General features: G+C 31.4%; 1 protein-coding gene across 3 annotated transcripts in view; it reads right to left on the bottom strand.

Moving 5' to 3' along the window:
• The window catches only part of LOC129265051 (regulator of G-protein signaling 7-like), a 59,063-nt gene extending 34,249 nt beyond the window's left edge, over nt 1-24,814 (bottom strand). For 2 of the 3 annotated variants that reach the window (XM_054903033.2, XM_064101822.1), the window contains exons 1-7: nt 24,721-24,813; nt 19,377-19,436; nt 18,719-18,877; nt 8,665-8,729; nt 7,754-7,830; nt 3,685-3,841; nt 1,108-1,191 (exon numbers count right to left, since the gene is read on the bottom strand). In XM_054903033.2, coding sequence (XP_054759008.1) covers nt 1,108-1,191; nt 3,685-3,841; nt 7,754-7,830; nt 8,665-8,729; nt 18,719-18,877; nt 19,377-19,436; nt 24,721-24,796 — 678 coding nt within the window. In that variant the 5' untranslated portion in view covers nt 24,797-24,813. Of the gene's footprint in view, nt 1-1,107; nt 1,192-3,684; nt 3,842-7,753; nt 7,831-8,664; nt 8,730-18,718; nt 18,878-19,376; nt 19,437-24,720 lie in introns of all 3 variants that reach the window. The other variant, XM_064101823.1, reaches the window with a different exon arrangement.
• Between the last annotated feature and the right edge of the window lie 209 nt (nt 24,815-25,023).

Here is a 25,023-nt window from a genome sequence, read left to right as displayed (position 1 = left end):
ATGCTATCTTAAGTATATGTATATTTGTTATATTGAACAGAAGCCATTATTACAACCATCACCAATGTCACAATAATCAGTGCCCAAGCATGCTTATCAAGCTGTTCCTTCAATTGCCTTTCTTTCTCTCTCCTTAACCTAAAATCATTTTTTTTCAGTATGGCTATATGTATATCAAGCACAAGTGCAGTTTTTATTTTGTTTGCTGGGCATTTGAATATAGCAAATTCAGAAACATAAAATAGCACAAAGCTGTAGCCATACATAATCTGGATGCAAACAAAAAAATCAAATCTCTTCTCATGTTTACATGTCTTGAGAGACATTATGTATATTGATAAAGAACCATGCAGAGTAGAGTTACCATATCAAGCTTTAATGGATTATATTACTCCTCTGCAACATGGAAAATCACATAATGTCACAGACATAACTCTAAACCTTTCAAAATGATTATGTTTTCATTTAAACAAAAATAAATTATGTGAAGCCCATTCTCATTTTATGCAATCATCATTTGATCTTTCATAACAACTTTCTTTCTTACTGGTGGAGGATAAGATTAGCTGCAGTCCAAGGAAAGGACTGCCTTACTGAACCAATTGTAATATTTAAATCTCTTTCAAAGGGTCATCACCACAGCATTTTATTTTAAATGAAAATGTGGTATATAGTGATTTTTATTTGGGAGCATCACAAAGAAAATAATTACTTCATCAAGTTTTAGGGATAATGTTAAATTCCTTAGGCCTATATTTATCAAGCTCTACATTTATTGCGAAGTTCTACCCTTTCGTAAAGAAATAATAAGAAATGTGAGGAAATTTCTTATAATCTAAATAGTACAAAATGGACCTCCCCAACTAATAACTGAAAAATATGTGCAATCAATTTCATTAAGTTTCATATAATTAAATTTGAAGTTTAATGAAAGGATGATTCCAATTAGAAAAGAAAAAATGAGAATATTAAATAACATGATCACAGGCAAAAGAATCAATCATTTGTTGTTTTGAAATTGAACATGACATCAAAAAATAATAGTGTAATGCTTGAAAATTATTATAAACGGTAATTCTGATGACTTATAATTAGAGAAGATTTTACCTGTCTTTTGCTTTCTTCTGAAGCTGATTGTATGTCTGAATCTGACGGACATCTGCTATCACCATCTTCACTTGGAGAGTTGATCTAAATGTTGAATTTCCAAAAATAAACAAAAAGAACTTAGATGATCCTACCTATGGTTTCTGTACAATTTCATGACACCTACAATAAAATATTTTATATTGTAAGTTACCAATATTAACTTTAGGTGAATAACAAATATTTCATTAAAGCTACACACCATCACACATGTTCTATAATTATGTACTTTCTTGTTGTCATGTGATAATAAATACATATAACATAGCAAAATCCTGGAGATAGTCTATTCTGTTCGTAATTGGTGGTGGTAGTAGTAGTAGTAGTAGTAGTAGTAGTAGTAGTAGTAGAAGTAGTAATAGTAGTAATAGTATTAATCAATAGTCGTACCGGTAAGAAAAGAAGCAGAAGTTGCAGTAGTTGCAGTAGAAGTAGTAGTAGCAGTAGTAGTAGTAGTAGTAGTAGTAGTAGTAGTAGTAGTAGAAGTAGTAGTAGAAGTAGTAGAAGTAGTAGTAGAAGTAGTAGAAGTAGTAGCACCACAGTAGTAGTAGTAGTAGTAGTAGTGGTAGTAGTAGTAGTAGCAGAAATCGTAGCAACGCAATAAATTTCCTATTTGGGCTTTTCGTTTCATTTCCATCATTCCCGTATTATAGTTCTGCATGAAATTAAAATGCGGCCAAATGTATAACTGTAGACACACAATATGTGGCTTTATTTGTCATCACTGCTGATATGAATGATTATCTATTTACACTGGCTTCTTCAAATCAAGCAAAATGTCTATAAATTCAAATCACTTTCTTTCATTAAATCAAGATTCTTTCCTTTTTGACAAGTCATAATTATAGATTTACTGTAGGTGCTAGGAATGTTTGGCTTCAATTGTCATTAAAGTCATCAGTGTGGATATTCAGTCTGCATCACATGGATATATATCCTTTACTGACTTGATTTGATTAAGCATTTAGAACTTCAGGTTGTGAATGCTTAAGAGCATGTTGATTTTTATTATTAGACACTATAAATTTGAATGTAGACATTAAGAATACCGTACATGCACTAGTATTCAACCCATTTGGAGAACTTCCCCAAATATTTAGAAAAAGGGAATTTATCGTAATTTCAGACCTTTCTCATTTTTCAGGGTAGTCTGTTGTCAGTATTTTCTGTATCAATCTGTTCACTGTATGCATGGAGGATTGAATTAAACAGCAATGGTATTTTGCACTAGATCAGATTCAACCTAGTGATTGTATGCATCTCAAATGATTGCTCAACCGGATCTATGTCAATTTCTTGCTTTGACTAATTCCCCATTTGGTCTCATCCCAAAATGGTCAAGTCTTTAGTCTGATGGGGCAAGGGCAGTTTGCAAGACAGTGCCATCTTTCATTACTAGGTTAAATACAAGTGTTGGTAGGTTGAATACTAGTGCAAAAAGCCATTGCCACATTATTTGATTGCCCGCGCATACGGTCGACAGATTGATAAAACAATACTGACAACAGACAACTCTGAATTTCCTCTTGGAAATGAGAAAGGTCTGAAAAAAAGGTAGATTCGCTATTTCTATATATTTGAGAAATTTCTCCAAACGGGTTGAATACTACATGTACGGTATATGGTATAATGTCCCATGGGGGCCACTTCCATTGACTAGTGGATACCAGGCGCCACCATGGGGTTTTGAAAAACACCCTAAACAAGTATTTTCCACATTCTGAAAATCCACCCCTTAACAAGTATTGGCTTGTGAAATCCTACCCTTAACAACTATTGGAAACAAAACAGTACTTGTGACAAGTATTCCCTGAATTGATCCCCTAAACAAGTAGTGTACAGCGATATTCTAATTCTTATGTCATGGACGTGATCAAGGACGTTGGCTTCACGTTGGGTTTAGTACCACCCCACCTCCTACACCTCGCTCAAATCGGACTATAAATAAGTAGTGTTGAGGCAAAAAGTACATCCTTTATAAAGCATTTTAGTATTTTTTATACCCTTGCAAATTTGACAGTAAACATGTAGCTTTCCTAGCCAAATATACGTATATTCAGTATTTGAGTGTTTTTGACACCCTTATTACGTTACGTACCTAACGTGCCCAATCTTGAAAAAGAGATCCTTTTACACATTGCTTTGGTCGTGCCTGGTATCCCCCCATAATGTACTGTATATGGTACGGTATAACTGTCATCACTACTAATCAGTACAGTCAGTGTCACACTGGGCATAGACTTTATCAACTTATCTTGATGGTGCTCAAGATAATGTTGATTAACTAAACATTTAATTTTCTAATACAAAGTCATCAAACATGTGCAAAAGCATGGTATTAAGATGGAAAATGTACTTCTTAAATCTTATTTATTATTATTATAATTATGATTAACATGCTCAGAACCACACATCCGTGCATCGTCTTAAAAACACTTATGCAATGCTGAAATGTATGGCGCTACAGACCATTATCATTTTGAAACAATGAATGTATGTGGTACTAATTGTGTTCTTGCACATGTGTAACAAAATTACCTTTTTCTTCTTGAACGTTCTGTTGATTCTGCTGAGTTTCTTGATGTCCATTTCAGTAGTGTTGACACACCCTGGTACAGGCCTATGGACATCCCAGAATGCTCTTTCTTGACTATCCAACACTTTCCTTTCCATCTTATCCCTCTTTTTATCCACCCTGGAAAAGGATTACCACAAGATAAGTATTAGGGAAGTTCAATTTCATGTCAGTCATATCATTGATCATACATGGGAACAATTATAAACTGGTGAATGGTATCTAATGTAGTTCACCAAGCTTACTTGAATGATAAATCTACCATGCAAATTAATGCATCCATGATGGTATTTAGTAGAAAGACATTGAATAATGAGTACTTCATCATATCACTAGTGTATGCATTTTATATTTTCATATAAAGATGTATGGGACTTCTTTCACACATTATATTGAGAAAAATGGTCTCTGGGTGTTATTAAATATTCCTTCTCTATAATATTAGACTTATAATCTTCCAACCCTCAAAGACTTAATTCTTCATTATGAAAACATCTCAAGTCAAATGATGTAACTACATGATTGAATGAACACATAAAATCCCTCCCAATGGTCATTTTTGCACAATGTGTCAAACGTTTCAATAAAAGGTGAAATTTTCATTTTGCAAGGTCGTATGGTAAACAATACTTGGGAAATACTATAAACACCGGGAGAAATGATATCAGTACCTCAACAACAAATTCATAAATGTACTCTACTGTCTTGTCCAAAAGGAGTCATTATTGCACTAAAAAGGTAATTCATTTTCTTTTCCTCAATAATATGAATGGTCTGGCACTTTCTTATTTGGAAGAAATACTATTCAGAATTTTATTTATTATTCAATCATTACCCGCAAGCTATACAATATTTTCCTTTTAATTTAGATATCCTATTGCCTTCCTTTCAGATGAAATCATTCTTGTTATAATATATATTTTCTAGCACTTTTTTTTTAAATTTTTGCCAAATATTAGGAAGTATTGACAACAGTATCAAACTAGTAAATTCTATTTTGCAATAATCAGTGCTATTTCCATCAATTTTGTTTACCTACCAATTGTGTCAAGCTGTGATGCTTAAAGCAATGTCTAAAGCTGAATAGGCACATGCCTCAGTCTATGAATGTATTACACAGTCTCAAATTGCTTCAAATATTTCTTCATTTTTGCTAGCGTTTTCCTAAAAATAATCCACCAAATGCAATGTATCATGGGTACTTTCATTTTATTGACTTGTCCATTATTTAAGTACTCTGCTCTTTGAATATTTAATAATGTGTTGAGAATTGTGTTATTTGTTTATTAGTGTTGTGTTCAAGAATGAACATTCTTTTCTGAACAATGTTCATATCTTTATTAGATTTCATATATTGAATTATTAATTATGTAATAATGATAATGATAATAATAATACAAATACTAATTTCTACTACTACTGCTCTTTACAGCAATAATGATTTATCATAATTATGATATCATAATATTCAGAAATATCTATAAACTGACAAATGTTGTAGAAAATGTACATGGTGATTCAGAAAAAAGTAGATCTATTCCTATTCAGATGCAATCATGATGTTGTGTAACTTCAGACGATTATTTTGGTGTAAATCCATCGCACACTAAACATTATTACAGGGTATTCTTTTATTTTTTTATTAAAAAATGATTGTACCAATTATAAAAGGTTTCCAATTCTTGAACTATGCAGAATAAGGGTCTAACTTTACTGTCAATGACATCCAGATCATTGTCAGTGTACATCTTTAGTAGAAGGGGGGGGGTGCAGACCAATAGTTCCTTTAATGTCTGTTTCCCCTAATATTCACATATAATTTCAACCTCATAAGAATGTCATTTACAATAGAAATGCAACATTTACAGATTTTGACAAAATAATAAGACATTATTTATGAAGTTATTTTCAGGGTATATCAATAGCGTAACTACTGTAATACAAAGGTTTTTACCAAAACATTTTAATCTAAATTGAAACTTTTAACTGAAATATTGTCAGTTTATACAGAGGTCATGTTCAGTTAAAGTCACCCATATTTATATTCAATTCATCACACCATGTGTTATGTTTATGGCTCACATAATGATTTGAGTCCCAGAATCATAGCATGTATTAAAAAATATATGCATCTCCATAGAGGTATAAGATTGTAAAGTGGCCTTTTCTTCTGAACATCCCAAACCTGATTACATGAAATAGATATTTGATAGTAACATCAAGCTTCATGGGAAATGAGTAAAATAGCAGCTTATATTAAGTCTGCAACGCACAATTAAAAAAAAAATTACATTCATCTCATTTCTATTTAATTTTACATGAGGAAATGGCTTTTGAGGCAACATTCAATGACAGTTGATAGTTAAGTTTCATGAATTCAATAAGAGCTTGCCCTGTCTATGCTATTATACTCCAGTTCAATAATATGAGCTATTTACTATAAATTTCAATTTATGTTGGTTTAGCTGACAGATCCACTTTTCATGTCTCCTAAATATCTCTCTTTTCCCTTTATAATCAGCAATTTGTAGTTTCATGTTATCAGACATCCACCATTAGAGATGTAAGATTTGATCTTAAATTCAACAAGGGTGTATAGAGAAGGAGGGAAGGTTAGCAAGTATAGTTTTGCATTGCATTCAGTAGCATGTGTCTCACGCATTTAAAATGACATTCAGAGCCTCCTTGCGGCTGGCCAAGCAAGCTTTGGTAGACAGAATGTATGTCTGTGTACTGAACTACACTATGCCTTATCATCTACCAGGTCTGGTCTGCTTTGAGTGTGTGTGTGTGTGTGGGAGAGAGAGATAGAGAGAGTGTGAGTGTGTGTTAGCATTAGCATGCAAGTGGGAATGAGTAAGTGTATAAATGCGAGTGTCTCATACATTGCGTGTGTTTATCTGTGTGTGTGCTGTAGTCTACATGTAAGCGTGTGATGCCCCCAAGCTCTTGCCAAGCATTTCCATTATGAAGACGAGAAGCCGCAGCAATGGCGTAGGGTCATGTGACGTAGTTGTCTTGTATGAAGATAAGAGATGGTCTTGCTTCTGATGTTGAATCTCATAGTTCATTACCATGGCATCTTTTTAGAGAAATTCACCCTATTCATATATTAATGAACTGTTGTGTTCTCTTTTATAAAGGAAATTTGGATTGATTGCCACAAAACTATTGAACTACTTCAGGAGCCACTATAAAGTTAGTACTTCACTCTTAAATGCTCCCATAATATAGGTAAATTGAGTAAAGATAAACCCCCGATGACGAACCTTCCAAAGGTATTTTCTCCAATAAATGAAACTACATTGATGAATTGAAAACGTCTTTAAGCGTCCCTTCTTGTATAACTTTAGTAGCTTGTTTACCCCATAAAACTAACCCTCTTGTTTGTTTATTGTTGACATGATTCTTCTTTTAGACTTGTAAACAAGCTGCTATAGAGAAAAACAAGAAAGTACAATCAAAAGACATTCACAGTATCCTTGTTGAATAAACCTTTTTATGTTTTCCATCAGTTAATGACAGATTTATTTTTAAGATGGATTTATTACGCACTTTAAACTATTTTGATATTGATAAGCATTTTAACGCATGAAATAATACTTTGCATTGATCTCTTTTTGGAAAAACACTGTAAGGTTTCAAAAACGACAAACTCTGTAGTACAATAAATAAGGATGTCTAAAATAATGGTAAAGTTGTTTGGAAGCACACATTGTGATATGCACAAAATAAGAATTACGTTATTATCATGATTATTCATGACAAACATGTACAGGAAGAGAAGCAGAAAAACAAGGTGCAAATTTCATGTTTATGATACTCAAAGTATTTCAATCAGTGTACTATCTACTCTGCCTATGTCAATGTTTTGCTGAAAATTTGCAAGGCTACAATAAACACAAGGTTGTTATTTATCTCAATGCATGTGAAACAGAATAAGAAAACAGCAGTTATTTAATTCATGCTTGATACAAATTGTTATAGAAAAAAAATTTAAGTAATGAGGAATTTAATGACAGTAACACTTACTTTGCTTGTGCTTCTGCTTGCATGAAAATGAATTCCCATTTTCTGGAAAACATTCGCTGCAGTTTGGCCAGATTTTCCTTAGTGAGGAAAGAAAAAACAGGACTGTAATAACTAATTGTAGTTACAAAATAAAATGTTAATCTGTAAAAGAAGATAAACACAATGTGAATAAATACTAACATGAATTATTGTTACACTACTACTTAACACCGCAATGCAAGCTTTGTGAATTTTTATCGCTTTCCAGCTGAGAAATTTGAAGAAAAGCTCCAATTATCAAGCTTTGAAAAGTTGCTTTCTTGCGGATTTTCACCGGCCTTAAGACTGCAATGCCATGTTGTGTCAAAAGTGTTGTGATTTCATAGGATTGCACACAGATAAACAGGGTGATATTTCTGCTTTTCAGATTACGCATCTTATTTTCTTCACTTCTATCAGATAGAGATATTATAAATAACTTTTCCTGAAAACTCTGAATTGATGAAATCATTACAGCATTAGACCAGTTTTTGTTATATTTCTTTACCTGCTTATTTGTTGCAGCTTACAATTCTTTCTGCTTTAAGATTATATGCAACAATCTTTCCTGACATAGCAAATTTGGCCCAATGAGAGCCTAACAATAAAATCACACAAAAAATAATGAAGTATTGCCGTTTTTCTTATGAAAAATACTAGCTGTCTCCCGGTGAATATGTATAAAACTTTTGTTGCACTATATAGCTTATGTATTTCCCATTTATTAATTTCACTTTTACTGGTCTTGATTATGGTAATAGTAAAACTAAATCAAGAAAATTTCAGACAGTTTTCATGTTATAAAAAACAGCAGTGTATCTACTTGTTCCATTAAAATGGCTTAGAAATAAATGAAAAAATTGTACTATCAAATACTTGTATACTATACTTACTGCTTCATAATCTGCCAGTTCTAGCCTTGATTTGTTTTGCATAGTTCGTTTGCACAAGTATACCGCTGTAATAATGAAGAAAACAAATTAATAATCACATTTACAAATAATAATTGAACTTTCATTAAAAGACTTAGATAAACATGCAATGATAGAACTATGGCAGAGAAATGATATACACACTGATTACAAAGCATGACTACATAGAAACGTTTAAAGAGCTGTGTATTATTATTACCAATTTCTTTTATTACCACCTCTGCAATACAAAAATTAAATATAATTTATACAGATAAGTTCTAAGTAGCTTTGGGCATGACAAACACATACTTTTCTCTTTTCCATCTCTCTTTCTCTGCCATCTAATTGTTATGAGTTCTTGTTGTTATTGTGTTTTATTTTGTTTTTATGCATTGCCCCTGATAAGCCTCTAGCTGTTAATAGATGTTTGACAAAGCAATAGATAATCCATCCATATTCATATTTGCATATTTTGATAAAATATTTCAACATTGTCTATATTCATGTTGTGTTAGTAATCATATTGGTATTAAAGTCTTAATTGTATGTTTCATTTGTTGAATTAAAGTATGAAAGTAAACGAAATATATCAAGACAAATCCCATACACACCCACACATTCACATTTTGCAAAGCTATGGATGAGCCCACATCTAAAAAAAAAATCTAGCTTTGAATAGCATATTCATAGCAGAATATTAGTTATTACCTCATTAAAACAGGAAAAATGAATGAATTTTCATTTACTGAGAAAGATCATTTTTTAAAGCTTATTTTCTATGTTTATTTTTTTTTAAGATTTGAAGGAAAACCAATGAGTAACTTTTGACATGAAAACACAAAAATTCAATGATACACTTTTATCCTATTTGTTCACAATGTGACATGACTTTGCCAGCAAAATTAATGTTACTTTGAAAACACAACAAATGCAATGATTTCATGATTATAGTCATGTAAAATAATAACCTTGCCATTCTAATTCAAATACATTCAATATAAACATTTCATGTACCACTCTATCCATCTCAGAATGAAGTTTACATTTCATGTCTAAAATCTGATATATCTTTAAACTTGAGGTCACCTGAACCATTTGCATTTTGGGGAAAATTCCATGAAGCTTACTAAAAGACGTTAAATTATATACAATATTGATTGCATTATTAGTCTTCAGTTTGCAGCGTTCCTGTAAGAATGAAAAATATCTTACTTTCTTTTAATTCTTTAAAATATTCTATACCGTATTCAAATATCAACTGCATGTGTATCTACACCCCAAGTGTATATTATTGCACACTACCATGTATTCTGTTAATGGTATGTATGTTATAGACAGATTAATTGTAATTTTAACCAAGTAATGTTTACAATAAAACAGCTTGACTCTTTCGATTTCAAAAAGTTTCAAGAAATATGTATGCATGGTTTAAAATCCTGTACAATGGTATCAAATTATTTCTTTGAGAAGAATCTGCTCATTTAATTGGTTACCTTATGCCCCCCCCTCCCTCAAACCAAATACTAATTTACACAAATGATGATAGAGAGTGGTGGTTTTCTTTGTGTGTGCATGTGTGTGTAGGTGTGGGGTGTGAAATAGTCAATACACATGGTGAGATAGAAAATTCATGTAAAACATCATTTCAACATTTGTGACACAAAATACTAGTAAATATAACATAAATTGGTAGTAAACTTCATATTCTAGCTTATTTTCATTTGTGAATGAACCCCTAAGGTTATTTTAACGTTATGTTTTTCATCTGCAAAGGATCAAGACTGTCCTTAAGGACATAAGAACATCAGAAAATGAAATGGTCTAATATGATTTAAAAATCTAACTAGCAAAAGAAATGGATGTACATGTATGAAAATTAAAAATTATATATATGCCATTATTATGAGTCATTTATGACAGTACCAATTAGCATCTTCTTTCAGAATAAACCTTTGAAATGCAAGCATTGGAAATCATGTTCATAATTACACAGGGTTTTTTCTCCCTTAAATTGTCCTTGATCTCTAAAAGTTAACCCATTTGTAACTGTTACTTTACTGATAAGTACTTCTTAACTGATCCAGAGAAAACTACTACCACTACTAATGACAATCACTTTTGCTTAATAATATGCTATTTTATTTCATACAGTTATCAAACAGAATAAAAAAACTTTTTTTTTGTATTGTAGTTCACAAAAAGTGTAATACTGCTATATAAATATAACAACAACTACTACTCTGCTACTAATACTACTACTACTAATACAACAACGCTATTACTACTACTACTTCTAATTCTACTTTTACATCTACTTCTACTATTGCTACTACTTCTACTACAACTACTACTACTACTACTGCTACTGCTACTGCTACTACTTCTTCTAATACTACTACTACTACTACTACTACTACTACTACTACTACTGCTTCCACTACTACTACTACTACTATTACTACTACTACTGCTACTTCTTGATTCTATTACCACTTCTATTCCTATTTATACTCCATCTAATACTTCCTCTTATTCATTTTCTGTTTTTACATCTACTTATTCTCCTGATATAGCTAGTATAAACCTTGTCTACTATTACTAATACCATTCCTAAGCACTATATTCCTTCAACCTATACACTGAAGAGAAAGCCTCTGAATTAAGCCTAGACAGCCACTGTATTTGTAAAACCTTACATAAATTACAACCTTGTACTGAGAAAATTGATGTGTGTGTCTTTTACATGATGAACATTGGGTTGATACAGAATGAGAATTTAACAACTGTACAGATGATAACTGTGCTAACGATTTATTAAACTAGCCTAAGATGACGTGGAGCTTGAATTGAAAATTAATTAAAATGCAGCACTGTGTTACCCTATAAGGGAGCTTGGAAGGTGGCAGAAATTAATTTGCTACTTTAGTTTGCCCATGGGAGAGATATATAGGTTTAGGGCTTTCTCTCAATGTTATATATAAAAGCAAGTTTTCCCTAGGAGGATTTTGACATAGTTTTATTAAATTAATGCTGTGGATCTCCTACAGAGACCAGTAACAACGACATTTTTTACTCATCAAACCAGAAAAAAAATCTCAAACATTTATATTCATTCCTCAAATGTTATATTTTATCATAAACATAATCTTAAAAAGATTACACTTTCTCATTGTGAAATCATTAAGTGAACCATGCATGCAATTTACTTAAGAATGCCTCTCATATGCCATTATTTAAAAAAATCTGACATATCTATAATAATAATAGGTATTCGTAGTATCTAGAAATATTCTATTCAAGCATGTACACAAAGGTGTACACTCTACACATGATTCAATACCCATTTACTTAATTTGTGAAAATGCTGGGATTTGTTAAAACTCTGGTTTTAAATGAAGAATAAGTATAGGACTTTTACATCTGAATTTTCCTATAGAGTGGTTGTTTTGATATATGACATAATATATTGTAGGGCAGTTGCATCTGAAATGGTTTCCATTTTCACTTATTGTATACTATATATTGTATCGTTCAATGATATACCAGTGTATCTGAAAGCTGACCATTTTATAGGCCTGTATGAAACCTGTACTGTCCAATAGGCTTTTAATTATTTCTTTTAAAAGGAGTGCAATTCCCATAAACTGAAAGCCCTATATATTAAATACAGAACTTGTAACTATGAAATATTAATATTCATTGTTTGCTAAATTTCTGATATTTCAACAAAATGGTTTTGACGCTCAAATATAAACCACCTTAAAAGTTCGAGCAGCATTTTATGAGGGACCAAAAGAAATAACTAAATGTCTTAATGACTGTATCTATGATTTTTACAAAGAATTTTTTTTTATCGATTCTTGAACAATACTTCTAGTTATCATTCTGGTATTACATTCAAAATGCTGCATTTTATAACATTCTTCCTAAAAAATAGAACCTATTTTCAATGGATTGCTCTTAGTTTGTACCAGCCATACAGGGAAATATATTTATCAGTCAGTTTGCCTGCTGACTTTGTTAGGATACATGGTGACTGTACAGACCTGCATGTACACAGAGCTCCAAATAGCTTTCATAGGGTGATGAATTCAATCACCTACAATACAAGGTGTATATGAAAACTGGAGATGAAGAGGAGAGTAAGGATAATAGCTAGATGCTTGTTACTAGTTTCATCTAAGCCCTAGTGTAGTCTAATCAGCATGCATGCATTATACCCGACTGTCATAAAAACAAAAATGCCTTGAGGTTCTTCTGCTAGCATGATCACTTCCTGCATGCATGAATTTAGTCATGAAAGCAAAGGTCTCTGGTTTTAAACTGAAGTCAAGTCGACTGACATCCTAGCTTAGGCTGATGTTGAACTTAGCTCCAATTTTGGACACTGACATTCTTGATAAAGCATATTATTCCAGTGATATTAGATCATATGGAAATATACCATTATATTCAGATACATATTCATACCAAATATTGTTATGGCATCTGTAAAGCTTGAGTTTGATATTTATTTATTTTTTCAATTCCCTGTATTTCATGATAAGGGTGTGGTCAATGCTATTCACATATTTGATCATGAAATAAAAAGTCAACACCCTGTGCAATGAATAATTTTGTTTTGAATGTGTGTTTTGCGTCATTAAAGTCACCATGAACAAAATGACACAACATCCTGTCAACAAAAAATGCAACGTTATATATCTAATGAACCAATTTACAATGAACCCAATGTTATCCAAAAGTCAAGTTGGCTAAAGCTTTGTCTAAGATATCATTGAAATATATACTCAAGTACACTAATATGCCAGTCTTACAGAAGTGTAGTAGCTGTTAATTTTTTTTTCATCTGTAAAAATTAAATATTCCATTCTGAGATATCTAGCACTACTATGCTTTATTTTCTTTCAAAATAGGGCAATTTGAGCACTCATCTTCCAAATTTAGTGATTGAACATCAGAAAGTTATATATTATACCCTGATTAAATTTGCAGCATATTACATACATTGAGAGAGGTCTAAAAGAAAAAAAATGAAGAAATTTTTATTTTCATTGGGCATCCAATCAAATTAAATATTCATGTAACATCACAAGATTTATCCGATAAAACACTAAGTTTTTCAAATCATCCACTTGTATCATAAATGTTTTAGAGCAATGACCTGCAGTGTAGGAGGATTTACCAAAACTTATAATAGGCTTTCACACTATGCCTTTATTTCTGTGTATCATTTTTGTAAAATGAAGCATGGAAATTTCACTATGATCAAAATTGAAAGTGACAAAAGCTTATAAACTACTTAACACATAATTACAAGCTTTGTGCATTTTCACCACCTAACAGCTGAGTTATTGCTTAAGAATATCCCCAATTATCAGGATTGGATATCTTGTGCTTTTCACCAGCATCAAGACCACAACGTCTTGTTGAATTAGAAGCACTGTGATTCCATAGCTTAGTACACATGAAAATTGAATTAATTTTCCTCTTTATAAATTATGCATTTTATTTTGTTAACTTCAATCACTTAAAGATATCACAAATATCTATTCCTGCAAGCATGAATTTTTGAAATCTACAACTTAGGAATACTTCATGCCATATTTTATTTCTCACTTATTTTGCGCAGCTTTCCTATTCTATCTGCATTCAGATTATGTATAACAATTTTCCCTTACATCATAGCAATTTAGGCCCAATAAGAGTAAAACAATTAAATCACTAAAAACCTAATGAAAAGTTGAAGGTTTCAATCCTTTTGAGATCTGAATAATTGTCAGTGTCATTTTCTACTGGAAATAAAAAAAATGAATTCATATGTGAAAAGCAGAAAAATCCCCCAGTTTTTTCTGTGTAAAACCTAGACCATCACAAAGCTTCTAACACAACCTGATATCATGGTCCTGAGGCCTGTGAAAAGCACAAGAAAGCCAAATGTTGAAAGCTGTTTAAAATTATTATTCTTAAGCAAAATACTAAGCTGTCAAGCAGTCAATATGCATAAAACTTACACTGATGAAGTATGTAGTTTGTATGTATATCCCATTTGTTAAATTCACTGTTAGGTCCGGTATGGGTCTTTAAAGGGGGTAAAGCACAATATTTTTAACTTCTGAAGGTTTCCATGGCAAAGAAGAATAGTGTAGTAGGTTTCATGGAACACCATGTATCTTTCTAGGGCAAATGTTGGTCCTGAAAAGGACAACCCAAACTTGACGTAAAATAAAACTTACACTGATAGAGTGTAAGTGTGAGTGAAAGTGTGTTCTTGTCGTCTTCAGAGACGACAAGAACACACTCGTCGAAACGTTGAGTTTGGATAGTCCTTTTAAGGACCAACATTTGCCCTAGAAAGAAACAGTGTTCTGTAAAACAAACTATACAATATTTGTCCATATATATGTAACTCTGGCAAGTTGAGAAAAAAAACTCTTCATTGAACTTATATTTTCACCATACAAAGGTTTAACTTAGAATGAAACACAAATATGAAATGAACATAGAGAAAATCATAAGTTTCCTCCTTGATACAGCATTTTCCTTCAAATGTCAGTGTGTTGTTTTTTAATGGTCTGTATTAAAAGCAAATCCTATCATTCATATCCAAAAATGCAATATATTTCAATGTTCATCTTTCAAGTATGTTGACATTGATGCTTCGATCATGACATCCTCATATACCATTTATCATACTCAACTAAATCAGTAATACAAAAATTATCAATGCTTAATGTGTCTTTACACCACTTCACCTATCTCAGCATGTTCTTTTTTCCCCAAAGGCGCTTAAACCATGTATTTGCTCTTTAGAGATAATTGGTTGCAAGCGGATTGTGAGATGTGATGTAAAGTGCTCAGTTTCAGATCTAACTCTTTGTGTGAGTATATTCTTTCCCAATTTAATTGGTAAAAAAGGGATAGCATGATAGCCAAACTTTAACCAGATTTCTAGGGTAGCAGGTGTAGGACAAAATAAACAGTATACTTAATAGCTCTGCTCTACAAACAAGCACCGCATCTGTAGCTTTATTCTTATGCAATTCAGCTTGTCATTGATAAACATGTCATATCCAATGATACACCCTTTCCTCTCAATTACCCTTTTCTCACGTTTTCTTAACCCCGGACTATTAACCCCATAACCTCCTTATCCCTGTTCTATCATTTTTCATTTTTGCAAGGTCCAGATTTTTTGCCTAACCTTAACAGCGTATATTTGAAAACTTGCTCTCCACTAATAACTACATGATCATAAAATTCAATATTCGTATTTGACCATTACCACACAATATCTTTTTTTTCAATGTAAAGTCTGCATGTAAAGAGAAAATGTTTTATGAAAGCCCAATTCACAACTAGAAATAGCATGATGAACATCCCTTGAATCATAAGCCCGCAGGCAGTTACTCCTTCATATAACAAGATATAACTTTGTGTGTAACAGTTGTGCACCTGTTAGGATAAGGGCTTCAAACAAATAAAACAAACCACAGGGATGTGGCTGTCTGACATACATGACATTCCAGGCATGCTTACATACATTATTTCATTTAACCCACCTCCTGAGCAGCTTTATGATTTAATGGCCATATAATGATGCAAAAAATAGATTTGCATGTACACAGTATGGATATAGTGACAATGCAAAGAGTTCATGAAATGCTGTGGAGAGTGTGCTTTATTAGTGACATGTACATCAAAACAAAGCATATATCTTCAAAGTAGTGTGGTATGAAGGCAAACTCTGGAATATAGCAACCTGAAGATCCATTTTTTTCAATGCGTATTTCTTCTACTCCCCCTCTCAGCTTCCATTTATAATAATAAATAATAATAATAGTTACATTATTTTATATAGCGCTTCCTATGATTTACATTGTAATTATCATTACCCTGGTCTTTTCAGTTTAAAAAAGGTAAGTTCTGAAAATATATGGGAGGAACTGCCCCCTGCACCCCCCCCCCCGCTGTGTACCACCATGTATAACCCTAATATTCCACATTTATTGCACATATGCGCTTAGTGGTGTACATCAGTAATTACTAAATAAATGAAGTATTAACATTTATAAGCAGGTTAAAGGTAAATATCTGACTTCTACCTTCATAACACATTAGCATGAGAAGCTGTTTATCCAATGCAAATATTACATCATCTTCCTTTTGTAAGTTTACTGGTACTACAATATTCTTTAAATTTATTTGTTTATCAAATTAAATAAAAATAATTTTGAGAAAGAGCCGGGGTCTTGTATCAACTGTAAGTCAAGACTTTCTGTTGGATGTAAGTATGCCCTAGTGTGAAAGAAAGTGAGCCATTATACATGGTATAATTGGCTCAATGTTCATGTGTAGAGTATTTTGATGAGTGGTTGAGGCCAATAATGCATTATTAATGATGTGCAATCAACCCGATAGTCATCAGAAGATAAGTACAAATACCTTTTCCCAATACTACTAACTATACCTATCATCAGATAACTAATCTATAATAGGTTTTTCATCAGATAGAGGATCACTCAGCATCATGGTGTTGTATCAGGCTATAACAAGCAGTCAGAAGTTTGGGGGTATGAACGAAAGCATATATCTAGATAAAATATTTAGTTGTAGGAGATATCTCTAAAAACATGCTCTAAATTTCAGTCTACCACTACTAAAGGAATACTGAATACTGTAGCTTGTGCATACAATAGACACCAAGCAAAAGATCTTGAGGTTCTTCCCCCACCCTTTATGCATGGGCTGTCCATCATAGAGCACGAGGCTACTTTACCTGTATAATCTCTCAAATCAAACAGAGTAATCTGCTTGACTGACAGTATTAGCTACAGTCAGTACCAGCAGAAATATACAGAGAAGTGTATCTCTAACCATGACAAACATCTCATACATTGGCAGTAAATATGCAGAAAAACAGTTTATATTTGAAGATTGCATGAAGCTAAAACATGTCAGAAACCCCTACAAAAAGAGCATTTTGCTGATAAAGGGCCCCATCATTCAATAAATAAAAAATATATGTAAAACAGAAACCCAAGGCATCTTGGATTCATCACAACTGTGTCAATATAAAGTATTAAAGTGTTTCACAGAGAAAACTAAACTAGAGAACTATTGATGATTTATCAGAACTTAATCACAACAGACAAATGACCCACAATTGTAAAGCTTAGACTCTGTTCTTTAATAGATTTGATGATGCCTCATTGAGTGAGTACAAACAATTTGAAGAAAGGAGACAAAAACAGTCACTTGGAAGACTGTATCTGAATTTCAAAATAATAATCACATGTCTAAAAAGTTTAATATAGGATCTTCAATTTGATTCTTCAACAAAAGTGAATGGTCAAGAACTAACAAAATTGTTTTTGTTGAAAATATTGCTTTTATTTCCATAATTTCATAAATGCATTTTCACAGATTCCATACAATAGCTATCACATGGTTAACAGAGACTTCATGCATGTTTGATGTATCCTTCCTTCAAATTTGCTTTACTCATTTGTGAATAAAGAATCCTCGGATTTACACCATATAAAAGAGACCGTAACCTCTACAACAATAGGTCATTCATCTCTTATATTTATGATTAAGTTATCATAAATTATTGATAACCCATGGGTTTGGGGCTTTTTTTTTAAACCCCAATGTATAAAACACACCATTAAAAAAAGAACATGAATATACCAGTATGATAATAGAAACTCAATAATTTACAAATGCATTAAGGAAATCTCTTTGACCCAACTTAACACAGAAACAAACCTCTCACGTTATAGTGGAAAGAAAAAGGTCTGATTGGGTCATAGGATGTTATCAGGAAATATCATGTTAGATTTCCATGGTGATTTTGAAACATCTTCCTTTTATCTCATTTAAAACGGATATGCTACTTCTGTTTTTTTATCTTCCAGTTACAAGGTGCAGGACATCAGAGGTGATATTAATCAATATTACAAACATGCCTTTATTCATGTAACTTGTCATGTCTATAATTCTGACTGGAATAGGGGGACTATGAACTTACCATAATCTGTGTTTTCCGGTTCCCAACAATTTGAGGGCCAGAAGTAAGGTGTTTGAAACCTATAGAATGTGTTGTCATCCTTCAGTGTAAGCACATGATCCGTAATGGGGAAGAAATAGCCATGAGCTGCTAGCAATGACCCTAAATGTATTGAGTTCGCTAGAACAAAAACAAACAGAAAATATACAGTTCTTTTAATTTTTATATAAAAATGTATGCAACATTATCATCTTTCATGCAAAACTATGATACATATACATATATATTTGTCAAATGAATATCATGATTATATCAACGAAATATATACAATTCATTTACATTTCATAATTAAATAATGGGACAAACTCCACTTCACTGGCAAGTATCAATACAATCATAATTTAGAAAAACATCCTACTCCTAACACTGAAAGTTTTATATTTGAAATATGAATTAAAATGAAAGTAGTTCAAATGGAGGTTGAAATTAGGCAAATGCCCAGAATGACCAGTACTTAATGTTTCAAAACTAAAAGAGGTTTTTTCCATTAACAATAACAGATTTATAGTAGTGCAAAACAGGTAGCCTCTACTAATTACTTTGGCAATAAATGCAATTAGCATCTGATAGATGTGGCATGTATCTTGCAATCTATTTAAATGTATTTTACTTGACAAACCTGTGGTATTACCTTGATCAATATCTAACGTCTTCATCAACCATTGAACCAGATCAGCTCCTGCACAAGAGAGACAAAGACAGAGATATGGATGAAAGAGACAGGGGAAAAATAGGATGGGGACGAGGGAGACAGAGATGTGGAGGGCAAAAGAGAATCAAACAGGGAAATAGGAGAGAGAGAAAAAAAAAAGATGGAGAAAGACGTAGAGGGGATTTAGGAATAAATATATGTGTGAGGGATATATTTTTTTGGAAGGTACAAAATGTAAATAATAAGAGAGTGGGAAATAATGGGTGTTAGTGAGAGGGTTTATTTGGTGTATGCGAGAGAAGAAAGGGAATGATCCAATAGAAGATGTGATAGATAAAATGAGGAAAGGTGGCAAGAAAGATTCAGAATTGGGAGGCAATAGAAGAAAAGGCATCTAATAGCCATTAAATATCACCCTAATTTATTTGTAAGCATGCACATGCTGTTTTTTTAATATTATTTTGGGGTTATAAATACGTTTGGGGGGTGATGTCTTTAACAATAAAAAACTTCAAAGATTGATTTACAAAATATAGCTATATGCAGCTTATAACAAACTTTATCAAGTATTTTATTCAATGTGAGTAATCAGTTTGGTATTGTTATCATCATCATCACAATTATTACTATCACCACCATATATTTTCTTCATCATCACCATCATAGAGATAAGAGATAAGGATAATAATTCACTTTTGCTGTTTAATCAACTTAGACAGATTGTGAAATATGAACAAAGCAAGCAAGATGGCATTACATGCGGCAAACTCATTATCTCATGATTACAATGCTTAACTCTTTAATATGATTTACACAATTAAATTTCCAAGGAGCTATCCAAGAATAAACTGACCCAGGTATCTAATAAAACAATCAACATATTTTGCAAGTGTTAACATGAGGATTAACCCATTGTGTTGAAATAATAAAATGCCTTAGATTATTTCTAGATGTAGGAAACCATCAAAATACTTGTTTTTCTTTATTTATGACCAAGTTTAATTTGAACCTAAAAAGACTTTGTAAAAGGAAATATTGGTAAAAGTCCCAATTCCCTTTCCTTTCTTTTCCTGTTCACCCCTTCCAGTCTTGTAATGTAAATTCATACATACATAATAAATCTTTATAAAAAATTAATACAAACATCTTGTAGAAATAAAGGAACTTAAAATAGAGAGTGAATATGAATATTTCACTCTTGTAAATTATCAGGATTTGGGATAGGATGTACATGACTTGGTTTCTATGAGACAAGCTCATTGGAATAGATCAAGAAGCATTGCTACTACAAAATTACATTCTGTATCAGATTATTGCACTCAATGATACTACATACAGTGGTTAAATGAAATTGATAGTTATAAATTTGGGGTTATCTTATGAGGCGCCGAATGTACCAATATTATATAGAACAATTATTTGTTATATAATCATTATTTATTAAATAATAACTATTATTTATATATAATTTACATTTTATTTGTAAATAACTACTATTATATAAAATATCATTTCTAATTATTTATATATAATTCCAAGTAATACTTCATTATTTGTAAATAATAATAGTTCGACATTCCATTATTTATAAATAATGATTATTTGTTTTTCATTATTTATAAATAATGATTATTTGTTTTTCATTATTTATAAATAATGATTATTTGTTTTTCATTATTTACAAATAATGATTATTTGTTTTTCATTATTTATAAATAATGATTATTTGTTTTTCATTATTTATAAATAATGATTATTTGTTTTTCATTATTTACAAATAATGATTATTTGTTTTTCATTATTTATAAATAATGATTATTTGTTTTTCATTATTTATAAATAATGATAATTGGTTTTTCATTATTTATAAATAATGATTATTTGTTTTTCATTATTTACAAATAATGATTATTTGTTTTTCATTATTTATAAATAATGATTATTTGTTTTTCATTATTTATAAATAATTTGTTGAGTTTTCCATTATTTATAAATAATGATTATTTGTTAAATAATGAAAACGTCTACTTCATTATTTATAAATAATTTTTTCGAGTGCACCATTATTCTCATTATTTATAAATAATCATTATTTAATGTTCGAGTTTTCCATTATTTATAAATAAAGATTATTTGTTAAATAATGAAATATCTACTTCATTATTTATAAATAATAATTTTGTTTCAATATCCCATTAATCATTATTTATAAACAATTTTTACAGTTTGCCATTATATACAAATAATCATTATTTATATACAAATAACCATTATTTATTAAATAATGCCATTATTTATTAAATAATGCCATTATTTATTAAATAATGCCATTATTTATTAAATAATGCCATTATTTATTAAATAATGCCATTATTTATTAAATAATGGAAAACTCGCTATAACATGCAAATGTGGGACCGCCCATGATATGAATATTCATGATGCGATTTCCTTTTTCGTGATTTTTCTTCACAAATTTTTGTCCATTTCCTCTTCATAATGACATTTCTTGAAGCAATTTTCTAGGGATATGGTCTGATTGTAATATTCTTCATTTTCTATATAACTTCGTCTTCGTAGAAATATCAAAAAGTGTAATTTTATACAATTTTTCCTACAGTTCACAATCCCCATAGGCGCGCGTGTACGGTAGGGACAACCGGTGAATCGACGGAGTGCTCTTCATCGAAATACTACGTTGGTTGGTCCCCGGAAGTGGCGGGCGGAATTTAGCCCGAATCCTCGATGGAAGTCGATCAAGTGCATATGAGCTGAGAGAGTGAAATATCAGTGTACTTGTACAGGCCCTTCTACTTTTTATAAATATTTCTTGTTGCTTTTTTTGTTAAGTTAATTTTTCCTGGTGTAGAGATAAGTTTCAGTTCTAATAATGCACTTCAAATACATTTTGGAGTGTCTGTTTGAGGCGTTTGGGGCGATTTCACCCTGGCCCCAAAATGCTCGCAACGACAATACGGGGGCATGATGACCCCTAAATTTTTAAAAACTTATTTTTCTATTGAAAATTATCACAAAATTCACCAAAAGTGTGCACGAAAGCCTTCGTATTTCACTTTTAAAACTCCAAAAAGTGCCCAAATGACAAGCTTGGTCGCTTCGCTGTGTCGTTTTCAACTTGAGAAAGTTTACGCGTCTGCTTCCCCCCCCCCCCCCTCCTCCGAAAGAAATTATGTATACGGCCATGCTCTAAAGAGCCTGGCACATTGATTTATGTATACTTCATTTTCATTATTTTTATCTCATTATCATCATGGCCTTACGCATAATTTTTTCCGGGGGGGGGGGGTGGGGGGAGCAGGACGCGCGTAAACTTTCTCATAAAAATCTTGAAAAAGCGAAGCGACCAAGCTTGTCATTTGAGCTTGGTCGCGTCGCTGTCTCGCTTTCAAGATTTTTTTGAGAAACTTTACGCGCGTCATGCTCCGGCCCCGGCCCCCCTGGAAAAAATTCTGCGTAAGGCCATGTTGATAATGAGATAAAAATAATGAAAATGAAAGTATACATAAATCAATGTGCCAGGCTCTTTAGAGCATGGCCGTATACATAATTTCTTTCGGAGGAGGGGGGGGGAAGCAGACGCGTAAACTTTCTCAAGTTGAAAGCGACACAGCGAAGCGACCAAGCTTGTCATTTGGGCACTTTTTGGAGTTTTAAAAGTGAAATACGAAGGCTTTCGTGCACACTTTTGGTGAATTTTGTGATAATTTTCAATAGAAAAATAAGTTTTTTAAAATTTAGGGGTCATCATGCCCCCGTATTGTCGTTGCGAGCATTTTGGGGCCAGGGTGAAATCGCCCCAAACGCCTCAAACAGACACTCCAAAATGTATTTGAAGTGCATTATTAGAACTGAAACTTATCTCTACACCAGGAAAAATTAACTTAACAAAAAAAGCAACAAGAAATATTTATAAAAAGTAGAAGGGCCTGTACAAGTACACTGATATTTCACTCTCTCAGCTCAAATGCACTTGATCGACTTCCATCGAGGATTCGGGCTAAATTCCGCCCGCCACTTCCGGGGACCAACCAACGTAGTATTTCGATGAAGAGCACTCCGTCGATTCACCGGTTGTCCCTACCGTACACGCGCGCCTATGGGGATTGTGAACTGTAGGAAAAATCGTATAAAATTACACTTTTTGATATTTCTACGAAGACGAAGTTATATAGAAAATGAAGAATATTACAATCAGACCATATCCCTAGAAAATTGCTTCAAGAAATGTCATTATGAAGAGGAAATGGACAAAAATTTGTGAAGAAAAATCACGAAAAAGGAAATCGCATCATGAATATTCATATCATGGGCGGTCCCACATTTGCATGTTATAGCGAGTTTTCCATTATTTAATAAATAATGGCATTATTTAATAAATAATGGCATTATTTAATAAATAATGGCATTATTTAATAAATAATGGTTATTTGTATATAAATAATGATTATTTGTATATAATGGCAAACTGTAAAAATTGTTTATAAATAATGATTAATGGGATATTGAAACAAAATTATTATTTATAAATAATGAAGTAGATATTTCATTATTTAACAAATAATCTTTATTTATAAATAATGGAAAACTCGAACATTAAATAATGATTATTTATAAATAATGAGAATAATGGTGCACTCGAAAAAATTATTTATAAATAATGAAGTAGACGTTTTCATTATTTAACAAATAATCATTATTTATAAATAATGGAAAACTCAACAAATTATTTATAAATAATGAAAAACAAATAATCATTATTTGTAAATAATGAAAAACAAATAATCATTATTTATAAATAATGAAAAACCAATTATCATTATTTATAAATAATGAAAAACAAATAATCATTATTTATAAATAATGAAAAACAAATAATCATTATTTGTAAATAATGAAAAACAAATAATCATTATTTATAAATAATGAAAAACAAATAATCATTATTTATAAATAATGAAAAACAAATAATCATTATTTGTAAATAATGAAAAACAAATAATCATTATTTATAAATAATGAAAAACAAATAATCATTATTTATAAATAATGAAAAACAAATAATCATTATTTATAAATAATGGAATGTCGAACTATTATTATTTACAAATAATGAAGTATTACTTGGAATTATATATAAATAATTAGAAATGATATTTTATATAATAGTAGTTATTTACAAATAAAATGTAAATTATATATAAATAATAGTTATTATTTAATAAATAATGATTATATAACAAATAATTGTTCTATATAATATTGGTACATTCGGCGCCTCATATTATCTTACCTGTAAAAACACTAGGAACTTTAGACATGAAACTTTTAACAGTCCGGACAGGTACGCCATTCTTCTCATCTTGCATTCGCTGAATCAATTTTTCAATCTGCAAAAAGTAATACAGTATGGAGACAATGAATATAGTGAATGTTTATGTATTGGCATATAAATTGGCATCCTTTAAAGAAAAACTGTCAAATGTGTGAAATCTAGTCTGAGTTTCAAGAAGTAATCACCTATTTCATATTGTACAACGCCTACTTAGCTTGTTGTATGCGAGCAAATGGGAGGCTGAATGTCAAACATTTGTAC

The sequence above is a fragment of the Lytechinus pictus genome, chromosome 7, assembly GCF_037042905.1.
Source record: "Lytechinus pictus isolate F3 Inbred chromosome 7, Lp3.0, whole genome shotgun sequence".
Lineage (NCBI taxonomy): Eukaryota > Metazoa > Echinodermata > Echinoidea > Temnopleuroida > Toxopneustidae > Lytechinus > Lytechinus pictus.
The sequence above is the reverse complement of the archived record's forward strand: the minus strand, read 5'-3'. Positions and strand labels throughout refer to the sequence as shown.